Source organism: Leucopleurus acutus (assembly GCF_964270905.1).
Source record: "Leucopleurus acutus genome assembly, chromosome: 5".
NCBI classification, from domain to species: domain Eukaryota; kingdom Metazoa; phylum Chordata; class Mammalia; order Artiodactyla; family Delphinidae; genus Leucopleurus; species Leucopleurus acutus.
Genome location: NC_139147.1, coordinates 103,528,164 through 103,550,540, shown reverse-complemented (window position 1 = coordinate 103,550,540; position 22,377 = coordinate 103,528,164). Strand labels below are relative to the sequence as shown.

General features: G+C 38.5%; 1 protein-coding gene across 1 annotated transcript in view; it reads left to right on the top strand.

The window, feature by feature from the left end:
• Window positions 1–22,377, top strand: part of OTOL1 (otolin 1) — a gene marked incomplete at its 3' end in the record, with an annotated part of 59,511 nt that overhangs the window by 21,877 nt on the left and 15,257 nt on the right. Inside the window, exon 2 of the mRNA XM_082839902.1 lies at window positions 20,756–21,124. Within this exon, the coding sequence (XP_082696028.1) occupies window positions 20,764–21,124 (361 nt within the window). The 5' untranslated portion in view covers window positions 20,756–20,763. The remainder of the gene's footprint in view (window positions 1–20,755; window positions 21,125–22,377) is intronic.

Genomic DNA, 22,377 nt, shown 5'->3' with positions numbered 1-22,377 from the left:
AGACCTGGAGGAGACCAACGCTTGCATTTTATAGAGGAAACAGATATTTGCTTGCCAGGGCTCTCAGAGAGCATGGTAAACCCAAAGGGAGAATTCAGTGTGCTTGATTGTTTACTTCAGGGCAGTAACTTCCTTCATCATTCCCAGTTGAACTCATCAGGCATTTTATTTTTTATTTTATTTTATGTTTTTTTGGCAGTACGCGGGCCTCTCACTGTTGTGGCCTCTCCCGTTGCAGAGCACAGGCTCTGGACGCGCAGGCCCAGCGGCCATGGCACGCGGGATCCTCCCGGACCGGGTCACGAACCCGCACCCCCCCGCATCGGCAGGCGGACCCTCAACCACGGCGCCACCAGGGAAGCCCACATCAGGCATTTTAGATGAAGATGTGGTAGACATAGACATATATATCCTCATCATCAGGAGTCAGTGGTTATGAAGGAAAGGCCAGCTGGGACCGGGCTGGGATTCTCTAGGTAGTGGCTTGATTAAACTTGCATTTGTCAATGTCCAGCAGTGATCAAGACCCCAGAAACACTAAAATGAGGAGGAGACAGATAGCTTTCAGAATTAATTTATAGTGAGAATTAATTAATTAATTAATTAAATTAATTAATTTATAGCCTATTAATTTATAGTGAGAAATATAACCATATGGGCTGCTGTGTTTGTATTAGCCTGACCACAGCATACTCTCCAAGCCAGCAAGCTACAGCGGAAGCCAAATGATAATTAGAAACCCACTTTGTAACTTACCATGAGTAATCACTATGTCAAATTATTTTAAGCATTATGATCAACACATTCTCTCTGAGGGCAGAATGAGGAAGGACTTGGTGAGTGTGGAATCAAAACGAGAGGATTTACATGAATCAAATACTTCATGGCTTCTGGTTAAGCTAACCAGCCGCATCCAGCTCATAATGGGGATCAGGTTACCAATGGGACCAGAATATTGAAGTCCCATTGCCTTAGGTTCCTTGGGCCTGTCTGGCTGGGTCCCAATCCTGTTTGTGCCTCACAAATTCCTTTTTCTATGTTCTGATGGTTGATTAGTCCCTTCTGTAGCACCAGTCCTAGGTATGTTAATATGTTTAATCATATCACCATTTTGCTGATCTGGGATTTAATTTGGTTTTCTTTGTATCTCTCCTCTGATCTACTCTGTGTTGCTTTCACAGTCTAATGCTTGTTGCCATCTCAGAGTCTCTGCACTTGGGATGCTCTTGCATTATCCTCTGATTTCTCCTTCTCCACATTCAAACTGAAGCAGCTTAAAGTCAGTTTGTTAGAAGGACATTCCCTGAGCCGTCAGTCTAAAGAAGCCACTCGTTCTCCGTCACTTCACTTTATTTTAGTTTGTGTATAATGCTCATTGGCTTATTAGTAAATGATATTTACTATTTACATCTTTGTGTTTTAATTTTTGGTTGTCTCTCCCATTAGGATATAAGATCCATGAAGGTAAGAATCTTGTCAGCCTTTCTTCTTCTCTATTCCCAGCACCTAGAACAGAGTCTGGCACTTGATAGGTTCTCATGAATGCTTGCTTACTTGTTTGCTGAATGAATGATCTTTCAAGAGACCAATGGTGCTTTTGTAATGTATAAGTTCTTGGGAACATCTTATTGTAATCCCAAACAATATGACAAAGTTATCTTCTTAGAAATGAACCTGGCCAAGAATCTACAAGTCTTGGTCAATCCTCAATGGGTGTCAGGCTTATGAAGTAAAGGGGAAGGTTGGGGGGAATGTGTTTGTTCAGAAATGTCACCCAAGTGATTGTTCTCCTGCAGTGAGGGCTCACTCAGTAGCGGAAGCAGATGCCTTTAAATACCCAAATGCTGCCTGAATAATAGATTCCAGTGGAGATTCTCCAGAAAACTGTGACATTTACTAAACAGGAGAATTGTTTGACACATTGGTGCCATGGTCTTAAAGTATTAGGATGAAAGATAATCCTGTAAACCAAGAGGAATGTCAGAGAAGTTCAGGCCAGTGAAGAGCTAAGGCTTTAGTATTCCCAAGATATTTGCATTTCATCAGATTTCAGAGCCTTTCTTCAGAGTCAAAAAAAGTCACCCCTCCCCTCATCATAGGGTACTCACCTCTCATTGGGTAGGGGCAAATCTTGAAAGGAGTAAAACAGACCCCTGTCTGATGGTGAATGAGATTGAATTTTCCAATGTGCTGTCCAGGAGAGGGATTACTGATAAGGAAACATCCATAAGGTAGGTGATGATTACAAACGTGGATTTATTTTATCTTCTATCAGGTCTTTTGCAATAAGATCCCAGGCTTAAAAAAGTTGTGTTGATGTAATTTGCCTCAAGGAAGTAAGAATATGAATAGACATGATAAAAGCTTGCAATTGGTAGAAGGCAGTCTTTCCTCTGTTGTATTAAATCTATTTTTTGTATTGATTTTTGAAATGTGGAAGGTTGTGGTATGGAGTATAAAATCATTCTTAATTTTAAAGTCTCTAAGTTTGTGAATATCCATGAGACATGTAGAATAAATAAATTCTAAAGGGAGATTATAATATATTGATATTACTGAGGTCAAGCTACATATTTTTGGTTCCATGCAATATTTAACTCCCTTTCAGAGATGAAGATCTTAAAAATCAGGTTTTGTTTAGATTACAATACTGTGGTATATCTTCAGTTAAGATGATGTAGGTAGTTGTATCAAAAATGTGGTTTCTATCATAATAATTATCTGGTGAGGAGAAAAGATAGTTTGCTTTCAAAAATATGTTATGCCTGTGGTATTTTAGGGAACAATTATGAACAATAATAAAAATTTAATATGCATTTAGCTTCTTATGATAGAATTAGTGGAGCATTACATTTCTAGATCTAATGGTCATTTTGTTTTCACCCCCTCTGTAAAGGATTTATAATTCATGAATAAAAATTAACTGCTGGATATGGGGATATATGTATATGTATAGCTGATTCACTTTGTTATAAAGCAGAAGCTACCACACCATTGTAAAGCAATTATACTCCAATAAAAGTGATAAAAAAAAATTAACTACTGACTTAAACTTGACTTGAGGGTTTTCAGGACAGAAATTAATTTTTATGTATTATGTTCTTTCTACCAGTGTTTAAGGCAAATCATTGTGGCCATCTCTTTTTGATCCTAAATGCTATTTGCATTTTTGAAATTTCATAAAGAACTCTGTCATTTATTTTTCTATTTTTAAGAAGCCAATTTTTCTAATAACATATCTGTACTAAAAAAAAAAAGGAAATGCTATGCTTCTGTGAGAATGAAGTCAGGCAGATCATTAAACAGAAGAAATCTTATCTAAAGATCTTTCTAAGAAATAATTTTCCTTCTGAAATTTGCATTTTATTCCTTCCTCTTCCTTTCTTCCTCCTTAAGTTCTTTGGCAGAAATCTAAAATGAAACTAATTGCTTTACTTTTTAATCTTTAAAAAACAATTAACTAGAGATATACAAAATACTGCTTAATAAGGCCAAAGGTAGGAAAGAAGATATTCAATTGAAACATCACATCCTTTATCCCTTATCTTTTATTGTTGAATGAAAACTAGACACTTGGCTGCTTTTTTCAATTTCTGGAATTGATAAGATATTAAGCAAGAGTCCATACTAGAAAAGAAACTTAATTTCATTTATGTGATACCTACTGTAGTGATATGACATTTACTATAATTTAGTCTTACTGCGTAGCTTATAAGATTTGAAATCTAAGGGCTTTGTATAATCTCCTTCCAAGTGTTTTAATTGACATTCTGCTATAATGAACCCCATAGACCATTACCTGGCTAATTGCTTGAGTTACAGTGCTTATTCTTTGTCCTTGATCTTTTGGGGTATTAAATAGCATGGCTGTTCTGGAAGAGGAAATGGACTGCTGGTTTGCATGTGAAGCATTAACCTCTTGGTAGCTTTTTCAGGGACAGACTCCCTTCTGTTCTTCTCTGGGCTGATACCAAACCTGATGCTCATCAGAGATCCCTGTTATTCTGGGATTCTCAGCTTTCTCCAGGAGAGCCCTTGACCTCTAAAGGGTCTTCCAGAGCCACTGCCACAGGCAGAGCTTTCCATGACGTGCCTCTCAAGTCCCGGAATAGGCCCTGGACCAGGTGACAAAATGAGGATGTAACAATATTTAATTCTCAAGCAATATGATTAGCCAGGGTTTGTTGGGAAAAGAGTCTTAATACTTTAGAATTAGAAAAGGGTTTATCACTCTGGCTCATCTAGTCCAAACTCATTGTTTTTAATGGTAAACTGACTTGCCCCAGGTCTCTCACAGCTGTTAGTGACCCAGGTTCTTGACTTCATTTTATGGAGTTAACAGAATCCATATCCATGATGAAGTCTTGGAAATTAATGCCAAATTATGGAGTTAGAGCAAAGCAGGAAAGTGCTAGAATCAGCATGTCAGTACGACCCAGAAAAATGCAGTGTGGCCAATATCCTTGTTTCCTGCCTTTTTTGGGTCAATGGTATGGGTCAGTGACAATGACCTTATGAGTGGTGGGAAGTAATTAACGGTTTTTCAAAAACTTTTGGAAATGTTTTAGAGGCAGGGTAAGGACCAACTCCATTACCTATAGGCCTAGATTGATTTCTCTTAGTAACTTATGATTAAAATGTTTCTATGGGGCCTGCTCTTGCCTTGATCTAAGATGCTAAACAGCTGTTACTAGTTCGGATTCCAGTGGGCAGGATAGGAACTGATATCTTTTGGGATATATGTAATGTCTGTTGGCATCCTCAAACGTTTTACTTTCCTAATGTTTGTTTATAAGACATTCAGAGCACTGGAATAAGTTTGGAACACTGGATTTTAGAAAAAGGGAGATCTTAAACACTGCAGAAATGGAAGACAAATAGAAGTTTGGTAATTAGAAATATCTTTGTATAATAAAGCATCTATTTCATGCCATATCTTTAGTAGATTTATTTCATATTTGAGTTCCCTACATATGAGCATGTGAGTAAGCTGATAAAAGGATCAACACTAATCTTTCAACACTGAGAAGCAAGGCTACCAGCAGAAGGTAAGCTACTAGTGATGAAAATTTTCATCCATCATGTTATCTGAAAAATACCTTTTGCTTCAAAGACAAACTCCTTGTCCTTGCTTTTTTATTTTTATTTTTTAATTGAAGTATAGTTGATTTATGATGTTTCAGGTATACAGCAAAGTGATTTAGTTACATATACATATATACATCTATATACTTTTTTAGATCCTTTTCCAGTACAGGTTATTACAAACTTCTTTTCTTTAAACCCTCCAATCTGCTAGATTCTGTATCCTCAAGGTTGTCCAGAACCTCCCCATCAGGGTACCTCTGGCTAATTTTCGGGTGGACCTGATGGAGCACGAATGAGCTGGCTTCCACTCCTTTCCATAATAATTCCCTACTGAGGAACACCCACGACGGACCTTCTGCTTGGTCGACAGAAACATGAAGTGGTTTGCTTAGGTTTGGTTATACTTATTTAAATGGGTGTCTAAATAATTTATGTCAAGGAAGTTGAAAAATTTCAGTGAAATCTCTGCTTCGTGAAGAAAGTTTCTAACATGGAAGCCAGTTTGGCTCCACCATAGATTTTTGTTAACATGCCAAAACTTAACAAAAATATATCATGGGCATAGGTAAATTTTAAATTCGGTTTTTTAGCAGAAACTTCGATAGATTATTAACTGCCACCAGGACCAACTAATAAACAAGTAAGGGAACAAATCAATCATGTTTGGGCCCCATTGCTTTTTTCTTTTTATTAATCAATGGACTTTATCTTTTAGAGCAGTTTCAAGTTTACAGAAAATTGAGCAGAAAGTACAGAGAGTCCCATGTGCCCATCCCCCCACCCCTCACACGCAGTTATCCACTGCCTTTTACAATCAGTGGCTCACTGTCTACCCACCCAGTCACACTGTCCCTTTTCTCACCTCCTTTCTCTCTCTCCATAAAATAGGAAAACCACTACAGCAGACACACTCAGAATCCCTGTGAGGGAAATAAACAAAGATGAACCAGAGTAGTAAGAATTTCATTCTTGCCTTTGCCTAATTCCATTCTTGAAGGTTTCTTTTGGTTTTTGGAGATCTGGGGCCAGGGCTTATTTTCATGCCTAAATTAAAGTACATTTATAACCTATCTGCTCATCCGTGTGGGTCGAGTTGGCTTTTCCACCAGCCGGTCACCTGAATGATTATTTCCTCCTGCCTTAGCTTGACTGCTCCCAGCTCTCCTGAATGCGATTCCTTCTCTGCACCCAATTCTGTGCCATGGGCCTCGCCTGCCACTTAGAACATTTTGCTTCCTGTCATACTACCTGGATTTAACACAAAGTGGGCGGAGAAGAGGTGTAACTGAAAAAGTGGTGGCATGCACAGAAGGAAAAAAGCATCCACATTTGCTGCCGGACTTTTTTTTTTTTTTTTAAATGGTGTTAGACTCTGAACCAAAGCTAATCCCTTTTATCTAACTGAAAAATGATGAGAATATGTTTTTATTTTACTGCATACTTGTTAAATATAAGAAGCATTTAACTGAGTAGAAGGTAATGTTATATTCAATGTGCTTAATAAAATTGTAATGGATTCACTTATTTTGACACCCTGGGAGAAATAGTCTCCCACTGGATAACGGAAATTATGATGCTTTTGCTGCATCTCTTGACACAAAGGGATGAGCAAGCCTTATTAGAGCTGATCACAGTCACTCTGGAGTTGCCCTTAAAAAATAAAGTGGGAAATAGGAATCTCTAGTTGCAAAGTTTCTCTTCCTTCCTTTTGATGGTGTTTTATTTGTGAACTCAAACTCTGAGCTCAAGGAGGCCTGCCTCAGTTTGCTGGAAGCATCCAGGCAAGAGAAAACAGCTTCTCAGAAATTCTCCCTAATTCACCCTTATGGCTGCATAGCATTGAGAGCTCAACAGCAGGCACCTTAAAAAGGAAAAGAGGAGATTATTCGATGGATGTAGCTCTCAGGGAAGGAGAAGGAAGTAGTGGCAGCAACTGGCCCTCCCTGTTTTCCTCTTCCTGACATCCTTATATAATATGCTCTGTTGTGGGACCTTCTTCCTTGGGGTAAACATGCCTGAAATGAGTGTGATGTTAATGATCTCACTTGTCTGCGGCTCTTGACTCTCAACTCCACTTTTGGTTACTTGTTTAGGCGGAAAGGTCACAGGGGGCTGCCGACATCCTAGGAACAAGCCCTGAAGTCATCCCATTTCTTGACTGGGGCTCAGCCCTCTAATAAAACGTCCTCTTTTCCTCATAACGTTCTTTTCCCATATAGGTTGTTACAGAGTATTGAGTATAGTTCCTTGTACTATGGTAGGTTCTTGTTGATTACCTTTTTTATTTATAGTAGTGTGTATACCTTAATCCCAACCTCTTAATTTATCCCTTTCTCCCACATTTCCCCTTTGGTAACCATAAATTTGTTTTCTATGTCTGTGAGTCTGTTTCTGTTTTGTAAATAAGTTCATTTGTATCATTTTTGGGGATTCTACATATAACTGATGTCATATGATATTTGTTTTTCTCTATCTGACTTACTTCACTTAGTATGATCATCTCTAGGTCCATCCATGTTGCTGAAAATGGCATTATTTCATTCTTTATTATGGCTGAGTAATATTCCACTGTATATATGTACCACATCTTCTTTATCCATTCATCTGTTGATGGACATTTAGGTTGCTTCCATGTCTTGGCTATTGTAAACAGCACTGTGATGAACATTGGGGAAAGAGGCACTTTTCAGATAAAAATTAAAGTAACACTTGTTTTCCAGAATGGGTTGACCTATTAGTTGTGAATTAACATCAACAAACTGTTGTAAGCCATCCTCATCTCCTATTGCCTGGACTGCAGCAGCTCCCATGTGCTTTTACTGCTTATTGTTTTGATCCACCTGCAACCATCCTCTACACAGAAGCCAGGGTCTCGCTCATGCTTTAATTTTCAGTGACTTCTTAGAGCTTGTAGAAGAAACCCCAAATCCTAATGATGGTCTACAGCACCCTACAAAGTGCATCCCGGGTGACCATGACAGTAATCTCTCTTCCTCACTCCATATGGTCAGGCCTCCAGTACCAAGGGCACGCCTGGTTCCTGCTGCTTGGAAAGTTCTTCTCCTTGCTCTTTCTGAGACTGGCTGCTCTGATTCATCAATGCTCCTTCCTCAGGCCTTCCTAACTTAAGTATCACTTCCTTAGATATGCTTTCTCTAGCCACTTGTCTGAAACGATCTTTCCTTGTCACTCCTTATCAAATACCCCTATTTATTTCTTCCATAGCACTATTACAGTCTGAAATACTGGATTTTTTTTTACCATCAGATATTTATTACTCTCATTGGAATGTAAGTTCTATGAGAGCAGATATTTTGTTCTATGACTCCTGCATATAATGTGTCTACACAAAATAGGTGTTTAATAAACATTTGTTGACTGAAAGAATGAATGAATGTGAAACATGGGTATGAGAAGGAACACAGCATGGAATATTGTTCATAATGAAGTGTTGTGAGATATTAAAAGTAACTGTTCACATAGGAAAGGAATGCTATATACATAAAAGTCCATCTTATAATCTTATATAATGATACAAGTGTCAGAAGGGAAGAATTCTCTACAAAAGGTCGAAAAAGGCCATCACTGTTACAGCCCAACAACATATCCATACCTATCTGTGTGCCTAAAATTATTTCAAAAGTCTTTATAATTATACTGGAGTCAGCATTCAAGAATGCAACTGGGATGCATCACTGGTGTGGATGATGTATTTGCAGGCTCAGAACATTGTGGGAGGATCTTTTGACAAAATTTTTTGGGATATAATTGGATCCAGCTAATTTCTAAGAGATTAAGATGTTGTGGATGGATGAGGAGTGACTGGGTTAAGAAAAAAGAGAATGTAGGATTGGATATAAGACAGGCTAAGGCAGGCAGGCTGGGAGTTTATAATAAGAGAAGTGGAAGTAAAAGTAAAGGGAGAAGAAGAAGACTATAGTAGGATTTAGTCTGGGACACCTGTAGCTGTGTAAGGCAGAAAGGGATTTGATACAGGTAATTAGGTGTTCATGCAGTCATTGAAGGGGAAGGAGCACAGGGCAGGAAGGGCTGCCACTAGCTGTCAGGTTTGTCACCCGCCTTCAGAGAATTAAGACTTTGCTAGTGATGGTCACAGCCAGCTACACAACCAGGGCAAGAAATCATGTTGTTGTACCAGAGAACACTGCAAAACTTCGATTCTGCCAAAGTCCATACTGTCACTAGCTGCTGCCGGCAGAAGTATAATGGCTTCTGCTTCCTTTCTGTCTTCCACATCCCATGCAACTTTTTCTCACTGGCAGAAACTAAACTGGAGCCCTGATGGCAAGAGATTCTGGGACAAGTAGTTCTCAGGCTTTGAGTTCCTGAGATAAAGGAGAGAGCATATAAAGGGATGGAAATGGGGCCAAATGCCAATCTGGTACAATATGAGAATAGGAAATACTTGTCACTGCTTTAAAATACTATTTCTGGCTAATTTCATTAGCTCTAATCCTCACTAAAAATAATAGCCAACAGTAACAACCAGGTGCACTGTGTTAAGAGCTTTACATGCATTACATCATTAAGTTTCACAACCGTAAAATATGTCTCTACTATTATTATCTCTATTAAAAAAATAAGGAACTAGGGCTTCCCTGGTGGCACAGTGGTTGAGAGTCCGCCTGCCGATGCAGGGGACACGGGTTCGTGCCCCGGTCCGGGAAGATCCCACATGCCACGGAGCAGCTGGGTCCATGAGCCATGGCTGCTGAGCCTGCGCGTCCGGAGCCTGTGCTCCGCAACGGGAGGGGCCACACTAGTGAGAGGCCCGCGTACCACAAAAAAAAAAAAAAAAAAAAAAAGGAACTAAGACTTTGAGAGGTACAATATCTTGCTCCCAGTCAAACAACCCGTAAATAGAAGATCTGAATCTTGTACTCAGGACTCACTGTTTACAAAGCCAATGGCTTTTAGTCCTTTTACTATATTACTTGCTAGTCAGTTATTAAATTTATTTATAATCCATGGCCTTAGCCTCAACATAAAATTTTCCAGTCATCTTACAAATATACATTATTAAGTTGGTGTAAATACCTCACTTATTTTGGGGAAAAAAACTAATGAATCTTTAAAGAACATCGTCCCAAGCATGGGCACTAACTTAATGAGAGAGAAGAAAGAGTACACCATTAGAAGGAATGTAATGTCTCCTGTATTTAGAATGCAATTTTATGGTATGAATTCATTTTCATATATTGATAACATGTCTACTGTTATAAAACCACATCATAGAATTTAAGGTTAGACAGGGCATTCAAGGTTGAAGAGTCTTCAAGATTCTTTATAGTAGCATCTCAACAAAACATGGCCCAGCTTCTGCTTAAGAACTTTCAATGGGGGCAATGTCCAAGACTATGGGGGCTGATTGACAAGGGGGAGGAGTACATAGGATACCTGCTGCTGGGAAAGGGAAAGATGGTGCTGCCTGGAGGCTGCTTAGTCACTTTTGTCTCAATGGTAGCAAATATAGTGTTAGGCTAGAGGCTGGAACTATTGGTAATATCTTTTGCTGCCTAAACTTTCCCAAACTCACTCCATGGCTTACAAATTATAGTTTGAGTGTCGGCGGTGGATTCAAGATGGCCAAAGATTACTTGTCTCTTCTTCCATGAAGAGATGGGGTCTATGGCCCTTCCCTTAGAGTCTGGCTGGCCTCTGTGACTTCTGTAACTAATAGAATTCAATAAAAGTGTTGCTGTGCCACTTCTCAGGTACAGCCTAAGTAGACTGGTAGCTTCCATGTTCTTAGAACACTCTCTTTGGGAACTCTGAGGTCTCATTGAAGAAATTTGACAATCCTGAGACTAACGTGCTAGGGAGATGATTGTGATTGACGAGCTCAGCTTTTTTCCCCCCATTTTTATCAAGGCATTGGATTTGTAGTGAAGTCTCTCCAGACTAGCCCATGCACCAGCTGAATACTGCTGAGTGACCTTAGTTGATGCCTCCTGGAACAGAAGAATCAACCTAAATAATCTAGACCCAAATTCCTGACCCATGACATTATGAGCTATGGTAAAATGGTTATTTTAAGTCAGTGAGTTTGAGGTACTTTGTTACACAGCAATAGATGACTGGAACATGTCTGTGGGATCAGTGAGGGTCATCTGATCTAGATTGGCCTCAACTGGTCTCACCTGGGCTCACTCACGTCTGTGGATCAGTTGTGGACTTTCATCTAGATTGAGTTGGGCTGGGGCAGCTTACCTGGGGAAGCTCTGCTCCATGTGGCTCTCATCCTCTTTCCGTGAAAAGCAAGGTTGGCCATGCATATCCATCTCATGGCAGTGGCCAAAGTGCAAGAGCAAGTGGAAGCACATAAGGCCTCTTGAGACTTAGGCTTGGAAATGGTATCCTGTCACTTCCACCTCATTCTACTGGCCAAAGTCACATGGCTGAACTCAAAGTCAAGGGGCTGGAATATAGACATCATTTCTTTTGTGGGAGACAGTGCAAAACTCATACATCAAAGAGTGTGAGTACAGGGAAGGGTGGAAAATTGGAGACAATAATGCAATCTACTACATTTACTTCATTTCATTTTAGCAAACATTTATGAGATACATATTATGCTAGACACTGGGAACACAGAAACCAAAGAGACCTAACTTTCTGCTCTTGAAATGCCTACAGTCCAGGCGAACTTCAGGAGGAGTAAAAGGGCTTTTACCGTATTTAGGTTTATTGGGGACCTCAATCTCCTTTTAGATCTTTACTTCTAACCCCTCTGTTAAGATTTATACCTGTGTTAAACTTCAGAGTTAGCATTTGAGTCATGTCTTATTGTTTTAGTGACTTAAAATTTGGTCAAAAGCCCTTACTTGCTTGACTCATTGTGGAGGTTTTGTTTGGCTAAGTTTTTGTGTTTTTACAGAAACATGAAAAAATCCAAATGCAAAGAAATAATATATATGCACCATCAATAGGGTTGCTATCAACTCTTGCTCTACTGTTTTAAAAAGGGCTTCATCTCCAAGTTCTTGGGGAGCTTCATCATAGTCTTAAGGTACTGACTACATTATCCTTTACTATCTGTATTTAAATTGCGAAGCAGGAAGCTACAATGCAAGGAAGACATTTATGAGGACAAGTCACACCCTCCAATAGGGACACTGAGCACCTTCATAATATTGGTTGGTTCTGCTCATTCCTTTCTGTGGTCCTTTAGCCTCTTGTCAGATGGGCTGTGTTCCCCTCTGTAACTTTGCCCCACACTAATATGTTCCACGGTCAGAGCCAGACTTCTTGTCTTTCCTCTTCCTCATGTCTCCCATTAGGTTCCCGTTTCTTGTCCCACTTTCTTCCACTGAAGGGCCTCAGGCTGAGCTCCTTGAAGCGCCTAACTCAGTTTGTTCTGCAGCATCTCTGATCACTCATTAATCCCCAGGCAGCACAGCACAGTGGGGAGCACGTGGGCTGACTTTGGAGTCAAATGGATTTAGGTTTTAATTCCAGCTCCACTGCTTACTAATACTGTGATCTGGGGCAGGCTACTTAACCTCTCCGTGCCTCAGTTTTATAATCCATTATGTGGGCATAGTAAATCTTACCTTGCATGGTTCACGTGTGAGGTAATTGTAATAATAATTACAAAGTGCTTAGAAAATGTCTGTCATGATCTCAGTGTTAGTTCCTTTTCCTTCCCCATCCCAATAGCTATCTCTTATTTGCCACCTCATGACTGGTTTACCAAGGGGCTATCACACCATGTTTTCGGGATCAAAAATACTTTGTGTGCCTAGAAGAATAATACAGATATGTTTTAGTAAGGAATAAAAACCCTATTTTTTCCCCATATAACCTCATTTTGTTTAAGAGAACATAAACAATGCCTTAGAGCATTAACACTCAGCATTTTGTAAGCTCAAATTATTTTTATAGCAAAGTGGTAAGAAAATTAAAAGTTACCAATATTTCACTTTGCATATTTTGCACTTTGGATATTTGCCATATTTGAATGTTTACTGCAGACAAGATCTTTAGGGATGGGGCTCGATTTATTTGTCTTTATATTGTATGACCCAGCACAGGACCTGACACTTCTTCGATGCTTAAGTAAATGTTTGTTGAACAAATGAATGTTTCATTGAATGCAATTGTATGAACTAATGAAAGTTGAATTATTTTATATCTAAACTGAATATTTGTGTTGTCTGGTTTTGGCTGGGGCTGGATTTAGCTTATCGATGCACAGTAACCTTGTTTATGTGCCCAGTGTTGCAGAGATGGGGGGAGTGGGGCTGTAGGATCTGTATTTGGAGAGATGCATTATTATCATCTGCCCTTCACACTTTGCTCTTTGCTTTTGTTGTTTCTCATCTTTCCTGCTAGATTGTCAACTCCCAGAGGGCACAGGCCATGGCTTATTCTGTATTACTGTATGTTACCACATAAAATTTCTCAGTGCTTGTAATACTGTCAGTACTCAGTTAATATTGGTTGAATGGATGAATATGGTAGCAAAGACAGCTTGAAAGAAGATTAGCACTTTTGGATCTTTATCGTGTTTTGGAAATGCAGCATCCTTCATCCCTTCTCATCTGCTTTGATTTATATCTGTCTCCTCCGTAGCTGTTTCATTGATCCTACACTTAGATTTATTATTCTTTAATCTCACCCTTATAAATGTCACATGATTTGTGGGAAAGGGTTGAGGCTATTTATTTTATAATTTTTTTCCTTCTTAATTATTTATTTTTTTGACATCTTTATTGGAGTATAATTGCTTTACATTGTTGTGTTAGTTGCTGCTGTGTAACAAAATGAATCAGCTATATATATACATATATCCCCATATCCCCCCCCTTCTTGCATCTCCCTCCCACCCTCCCTATCCCACCCGTCTATGTGGTCACAAAACACTGAGCTGATCTCCCTGTGCTATGCAGCAGCTTCCCACTAGCTATCTATTTTATATTTGGTAGTGTATATATGTCCATGCCACTCTCTCACTTCGTCCCAGCTTATCCTTCCCATTTCCCTTGTCCTCAAGTCCATTCTCTACATCTGTGTCTTTATTCCTGTCCTGCCCCTAGGTTCTTCAGAACCACTTTTTTTTTAGATTCCATATATATGTGTTATCATACAGTATTTGTTTTTCTCTTTCTCACTTACTTCACTCTGTATGACAGACTCTAGGTCCATCCACCTAACTACAAATTGCTCAATTTCATTTCTTTTTATGACTGAGTAATATTCCATTGTATATATGTGCCACATCTTCTTTATCCATTCTTCTGTTGATGGACACTCAGATTGCTTCCATGTCGTGGCTATTGTAAATAGAGCTGCAATGAACATTGTGGTACATGACTCTTTTTGAATTATGATTTTCTCAGGGTATATGCCAAATAGTGGGATTGCTGGGTCATATGGTAGTTCTATTTTTGGTTTTTTAAGGAACCTCCATACTATTCTCCATAGTGGCTGTATCAATTTACATTCCCACCAACAGTGTAAAGGGATTCCCTTTTCTCTGCACCCTCTACAGCATTTATTGCTTATAGATTTTTTGATGATGACTATTCTGACTGGTGTGAGGTGATATCTCATTGTAGTTTTGATCTGCATTTCTCTAATGATTAATGATGTTGAGCATCCTCTCATGTGTTTGTTGGCATTCTGTATATCTTCTTTGGAGAAATGTCTATTTAGGTCTTCTGCCCATTTTTGGATTGGGTTGTTTGTTTTTTTGATATTGAGCTGCATGAGCTGCTTGTATATTTTGGAGATTAATCCTTTGTTAGTTGCTTTGTTTGCGCATATTTTCTCCCATTTTGAGGGTTGTCTTTTTGTCTTGTTTATGGTTTCCTTTGCTGTACAAAAGCTTTTAAGTTTCATTAGGTCCCATTTGTTTATTTTTGCTTTTATTTCCGTTTATCTAGGAGGTGGGTCAGAAAGGATCTTACTGTGATATATGTCATAGAGTGTTCTGCCTATGTTTTCCTCTAAGAGTTTTAGAGTGTCTGGCCTTACATTTAGGTCTTTAATCCATTTTGAGTTTATTTTTGTGTATGGTGTTAGGGAGTGTTCTTATTTCATTCTTTTACATGTAGCTATCCAGTTTTCCCAACACCACTTATTGAAGAGGCTGTCTTTTCTCCATCGTATACTCTAGCCTCCTTTATCAAAGATAAGGTGACCATATGAGCATGGGTTTATCTCTGGGCTTCCTATCCTGTTCCATTGATCTATATTTCTGTTTTTGCACCAATACCATACTGTCTTGATTGCTGTAGCTTTGTAGTATAGTCTGAAGTCAGGGAGCCTGATTCCTCCAGCTCCGTTTTTCTTTCTCAACATTGCTTTGGTATTTGGAGTCTTTTGTGTTTCCATACAAATTGTGAAATTTTTTGTTCCTGTTCTGTGAAAAATGCCATTGGTAGTTTGATAGGGATTGCATTGAATCTGTAGATTGCTTTGGGTAGAATAGCCATTTTCACAATGTTGATCCTTCCAATCCAAGAACATGGTATGTCTCTCCATCTGTTTGTATCATCTTTAATTTCTTTCAGAAGTGTCTTATAGTTTTCTGCATACAGGTCTTTTGTCTCCTTAGGTAGGTTTATTCCTAGATATTTTATTCTTCTTGTTGCAATGGTAAATGGGAGTGTTTTCTTGATTTCACTTTCAGTTTTTTCGTCATTAGTGTATAGGAATGCGAGAGATTTCTGTGCATTAATTTTGTATCCTGCTACTTTACCAAATTCATTGATTAGCTCTAGTAGTTTTCTGGTAGCATCTTTAGGATTCTCTATGTATAGTATCATGTCATCTGCAAACAGTGACAGCTTTACTTCTTCTTTTCTGATTTGGATTCCTTTTATTTCCTTTTCTTCTCTGATTTCTGTGGCTAAAACTTCCAAAACTATGTTGAATAATAGTGGTGAGAGTGGCCTTGTCTAGTTCCTGACCTTAGTGGAAATGGTTTCAGTTTTTCACCATTGAGAATGATGTTGACTTTGGGTTTGTCATATATGGCCTTTATTATGTTGAAGCAAGTTCCATCTATGCCTACATTCAGGAGAGTTTTTATCATAAATGGGTGTTGAATTTTGTCAAAAGCTTTTTCTACATCTTTTGAGATGATCATATGGTTTTTCTCCTTCAGTTTGTTAGTATAGTTTATCACATTGATTGATTTGCCTATACTGAAGAATCCTTGAATTCCTGGGGTAAACCCCAGTTGATCATGGTATATGATCCTTCTCATGTGCTTCAGGATTCTGTTTTCTAGTATTTTGGCAAGGATTTTTGCATCTATGTTCAACTGTGATATTGGCCTGTAGTTTTCTTTTTTTGAAACATCTTTGTCTGGTTTTGGTATCAGGGTGATGGTGGCCTCATAGAATGAGTTTGGGAGTGTTCCACCCTCTGCTATATTTTGGAAGAGTTTGAGAAGGATAGGTTTTAGCTCTTGTCTAAATGTTTGCAGAATTCATCTGTGAAGCCATGTGGTCCTGGGCTTTTGTCTGTTCGAAGATTTTTAATAACAGTTGAAATTTTAGTGCTTGTGATTGGTCTGTTTATATTTTCTATTTCTTCCTGGTTCAGTCTCAGAAGGTTGTGTTTTTTAAGAATTTGTCCATTTCTTCCAGGTTGTCCATTTTATTGGCATATAGTTGCTTGTAGTAATCTCTCATGATCCTTTGTATTTCTTCAGTGTCAGTTGTTACTTCTCCTTTTTCATTTCTAGTCCTGTTGATATGAGTCTTCTCCCTGTTTTTCTTGATGAGTCTGGCTAATGGTTTATCAAATTTGTTTATCTTCTCAAAGAACCAGATTTTAGTTTTATTGATCTTGGCTATCATTTCCTTCATTTCTTTTTCATTTATTTCTGATCTGATCTTTATGATTTCTTTCCTTCTGCTAACTTTGGGGTTTTTTTGTTCTTCTTTCTGTAATTGTTAGGTGTAAGGTTAGGTTGTTTATTTGAGATGTTTCTTGTTTCTTCAGGTAGGATTGTATTGCTGTAAACTTCCCTCTTAGAACTGCTTTTGCTGCATTGCATAGGTTTTGGGTCGTTGTGTTTTCACTGTCATTTGTTTCTTGGTATTTTTTGATTTCCTCTTTGATTTCTTCAGTGATCTCTTGGTTTTTTAGTAGTGTATTTTTTAGCCTCCATGTGTTTGTATGTTTTACAGTTTTTTTCCTGTAATTGATAACTAGTCTCATAGTGTTGTGGTCAGAAAAGATACTTGATATGATTTCAACTTTCTTAAATTTACCAAGGCTTGGTTTGTGACCCAAGATGTGGTCTATCCTGGAGAATGTTCCATGAACACTTGAGAAGAAAGTGTATTCTGTTGTTTTTGGATGGAATGTCTTATAAATATCAATTAAGTCCATCTTGTTTAATGTATCATTTAAAGCTTTTGTTTCCTTATTTATTTGCATTTTGGCTTTTCTGTCCATTGGTGAAAGTAGGTGTTAAAGTCCCCTACTATTACTGTGTTACTGTCGATTTCCCCTTTTATGGCTGTTAGCATTTGCCTTATGTATTGAGGTGCTCCTATGTTGGGTGCGTAAATATGTACAATTTTTATATCTTCTTGGATTGATCCCTTGATCATTGTGTAGTGTCCTTCTTTGTCTCTTCTAATAGTCTTTATTTTAAAGTCTATTTTGTCTGATATGAGTATTGCTACTCCAGATTTCTTTTGATTTCCATTTTCCTAGAATATCTTTTTCCATCCCCTCACTTTCAGTCTGTATGTGTCTGAAGTGGGTCTGAAATGGGTCTCTTGTAGACACCATTTATATGGATGTTGTTTTTGTATCCATTCAGCCAGTCTCTGTTTTTTGGTTGGAGCATTTAATCCATTTACATTTAAGGTAATTATCGATATGTATGTTCCTATTACCATTTTCTTAATTTTTTTGTGTTTGTTATTGTAGGTCTTTTCCTTCTCTTGTGTTTTCTGCCTACAGAAGTTCCTTTAGCATTTGTTGTTAAGCTGGTTTCATGGTGATGAATTTTCTTAACTTTTGTTTGTTTGTAAAGGTTTTAATTTCTTTGTCGAATCGGAATGAGATCCTTGTTGTGTAGCGTAATCTTCGTTGTAGGTTTTTCCCTTTCATCACTGTAAGTATATCCTGCCACTCACTTCTGGCTTACAGAGTTTCTGCTGAAAGATCAGCTGTTAACTTTTTGGGAATTCCTTTGTATGTTATTTGTTGCTTTTCCCTTGCTGCTTTTAATATTTTTTATTTGTATTTAATTTTTGATAGTTTGATTAATATGTGCCTTGGTGTGTTTCTCCTTGGATTTATCCTGTGTGGGACTCTCTGCACTTCCTGGACTTGATTTACTATTTCCTGTCCCGTATTAGGGAAGTTTTCAACTATAATTTCTTCAAATATTTTCTCAGTCCCTTTCTTTTCCTTTTCTTCCTCTGGGACCCCTATAATTCGAATGTTGGTGAGTTTAATGTTGCCCCAGAGGTCTCTGAGACTGTCCTCAATTCGTTTCATTCTTTTTTCTGCTCTGTGGTAGTTATTTCCACTATGTTATTTTCCAGGTCACTTATCTGTTCTTCTGCCTCAGTTATTCTGCTATTGATTTCTTCTGGAGAATTTTTAATTTCATTTATTTTGTTGCTCATAATTGTTTGTTTGCTCTTTAGTTCTTCTAGGTCCTTGTTAAACGTTTCCTGTATTTTCTCCATTCTATTTCTAAGATTTTGGATCATCTTTACTATCATTACTCTGAATTCTTTTTCAGGTAGACTGCATATTTCCTCATCATTTTTTTGGTCTAGTGGGTTTTTGCCTTGCTCCTTTATCTGTTGTGTATTTCTCTGTCTTCTCATTTTGCTTAAGTTACTGCATTTGGGGCCTCCTTTTCGTAGGCTGCAGGTTCATAGTTCCCATTGTTTTTCGTGTCTGCCCCAGTGGGTAAGGTTGGTTCAGTGATTTGTGTAGGCTTCCTGGTGGAGGGGACTAATGCCTGTGTTCTTGTGGATGAGGCTGGAATTTTCTGGTGGGCAGGACTGCATCCAGTTGTGTGTTTTGGGGTGTCTGTGAACTTAGTATGATTTTAGGCAGCCTCTGTGCTAATAGGTGGGGTTGTGTTCCTGTGTTGCTAGTTGTTTGGCGTGGGGTTTCCAGCACTTGAGCTTGCTGATCATTGAGTGGAACTGGGTGTTAGTGTTGAGATGGAGATCTCTGGGAGAGCTCTTACCAATTGATATTACGTGGGGCCAGGAGGTCTCTGGTGGAAAAGTGTCCTGAACTCGGCTCTCCCACCTCAGAGGCACAGGCTTGGCACCCGGCCAGAGCACCAAGACCCTGTCAGCCCCACGGCCAGATCTGTGGGCATTTTCTTGCCTTTTGGGAAGTCTGAGGGCTTCTGCCAGCATTCAGTAGGTGTTCTGTAGGAGTTTTTCCACATGTAGATGTATTTTTGATGTATTTGTGGGGAGGAAGTTGATCTCCACATCTTACTTCCCTGCCATCTTGAAGGTCCTATGGTTGAGGCTTTGATATTATTCAGACGTGGATTTAAGTTCTGACTTAATAACTTGTGGGTTGTGTGATCTTGAACAAGGTATGTAACCACCTGGTGCCTCTTTCCTCATCTGTGAAGGTGAGTGAGAGTGTTGTCTACCTGGCAGAGCTGTTTTGAGAACAGATTGGATTGATGAATATAAGGCACCTACTCTTTGTAGGGATTCTATAAATAGTAGGTGTTGTTACTATCCTTATTTCCATTCTCTTTTCTCTCTTACTGTTTATCTTAAACACTCCTTCCTTTTCCAATCAGAAATCATGCATTTCTAACCCTGGCTACCTGTTAGCAGCCACTGGACTACTGGGAGTGTCTGGGGAATGGAATATTATGAACTCTCAAAATTTCATTTCATCAGGAACCTTATATCCCTTTGCACAGTGATAAAAGCCTTAATAAGAATAACCACTATTTGGCCCATTAAAATAATACAAAGATAAATGTGAGTTTGCAGAAAAACCCTTAAATTATAAAGCAAAGAATTGGAGAGTTAAATGGCATGTGAAGAATCTGAAGACATAACACATATTTAAATTTATGATTTTTTATTCTCTCTATTTATTACAACAGATTCTAAAAGATTGTTCTCATAACAAGACCATTATCCTGAGTAGATTTAAGGACTCTTTTACCTGTATTTTTTCTTGAAATAATTGAGTTTGCTGAAATAAACAATTCAGCTCAATATTTTTCATCTCCCTCTAATACAGATGTATTTGATTCCTATAAATCTGGGTGAAGTCAGTCATGATTTTATTCATATTTGTTTTCCACAGGGTATATGAGCTATTAAGTCATGTTGCATTTATTATAGATCATGTTTGCTTTTTGGCAAGATAATTTTAACGATTGAGAACAGTATTTTAGTACGTGTAACACTGGGAAAACAACCAGAAAGGAGAATTGAAGCAAAATGTTCCTTACAATAAATACTTTAAGTAAATAAAATATTCCATTGTGAATCAAGCATACATTTACATATGAAATGTATAAAAATCATTTAGTATTATGCATACTGTTCATTCTTATGGTTCATATATGTATATATATTCCTCTCATATAAGAATATATCTATATCACTTTGTCTTTTTGTTTGTAATATATGTATATATTCCCATTATATCTTTCTTCTAGCCTCAAATATGTGGATATTTTCTTGGTTTTGTGCCATTTTGATTATCTTGGCTGTTGCTGGTGTGGACACAATAGTAAAGACCACACCATATACCAAATTCACGAAGAAGTCTGAGGGAAAAGAGATGCCAAAGGGTCCAAAGCCATCCAGTGGCCAACCTCCAGAAGAAGAAACTCCCTTCACAGAAGCAGCTGAAATGGCAGAACCAACCCCTGACCCCTCAGCTTTCAATTCTGTCTTTGGTGCTGCCACCCTCTTCCCCTCTGAAAACCTCACTCTTGACACGGCTGATTTCTTCTTGAATTGCTGTGATTGTTGTTCATCTGGACCAGGGCAAAAAGGAGAACCTGGAGAGACTGGAAAACCAGGTATTTGAAAATATACAAGGCCCTATATTTCTCATTTGTACATCCTGAATTGAGAGGTGGTGGTTTGGTGGTGGAATTGCCCCAAGGGTTTCTACATTGTCATGCGAATGGGACAAGCCTAGGTGTAACACTGTGACAAATGCAATGGGTTCTGTTGCCCAGTGGGGTAGCCAGAGTCCCATGTATGGCTATTAATATTAAAATTAAATGAGATTAAAAATTCAATTCCTCAGTCACACGGGTCCCATTTGAAGTGCTCAGTAGCCACGTGTGGCCAGTGGGCAGCACAGATATAGAGCATTTCCATAATTGCAGAAAGTTCTACTGGATGTTGCTGGTTAGAGCAGAGACTGGCCTACCAACCCTAGCACTGGTGTGTAGTCCTTCCAGTTACACAATCTTTTCATTAATGGCTGATGTAAATAGGGTAAGTGAAAATTCTGTGGTCTGGTAAGAATGTATACTGACTGATGGGGTTTTGGAGTTCTACTTGTAGTTAGGATTAGAAATGGAATGCCTGTGAGGTGGAGAATAGAGGCAGGATTCAGTTCACTTCTATTGAAATTCTGAGGCAACACAGTCTCCTTGCCCAGCAGTTTTCTCCATTGAACGTCACGGTTAAATATTTCAAAATTTCAGATGTCTTTCATGTATACAGTATGAATATACTCTCACTTTTATTGTAATACAGTTCAGCTTTCACATGTCCTACAGCAGAGAATTCAAGGAAAAAGTGAGATCAGAATGTCAATTTCAAATCCACTCTTCCCTGAAAGAATTACATATAAATATTTGTTGTGTCTTGCCTGAAGAATTTAAAGTTATAAAATCAGGAATTCTGCATCCTCATTAAGCTTTTCATTTATTTCATCCCATTTCAGGAAGCTTTTGGGAAATGTGATCAGTGTTTATGTGGAGGTGGTATTGAATGGGAAAGAAGCTGGGCAGGGGTCTGGGGAACCAAGATTTCAGGCTTGCCAAAACATTACTGGAGATCTAATTAGACTGAGAAAATTATATTTACCAGGATTTCTCTTAGTATCATGTCTGGCAAGCTGCTAGCAGGGAGCGGGAGGGGGTCATGTAAACACAGCTGGTTGCTAAACTGTCTTATAAGTCATAGCATCAGGGCTTTTGTCTTACCCAGTGGTGGATTTAGCTGCACTGTTCTTAGAGCTCAGCTTATTACATACATTAATTAACACACATAGTACATACATCACATGTGTGTTATCTACTGTAATGTGAATAAT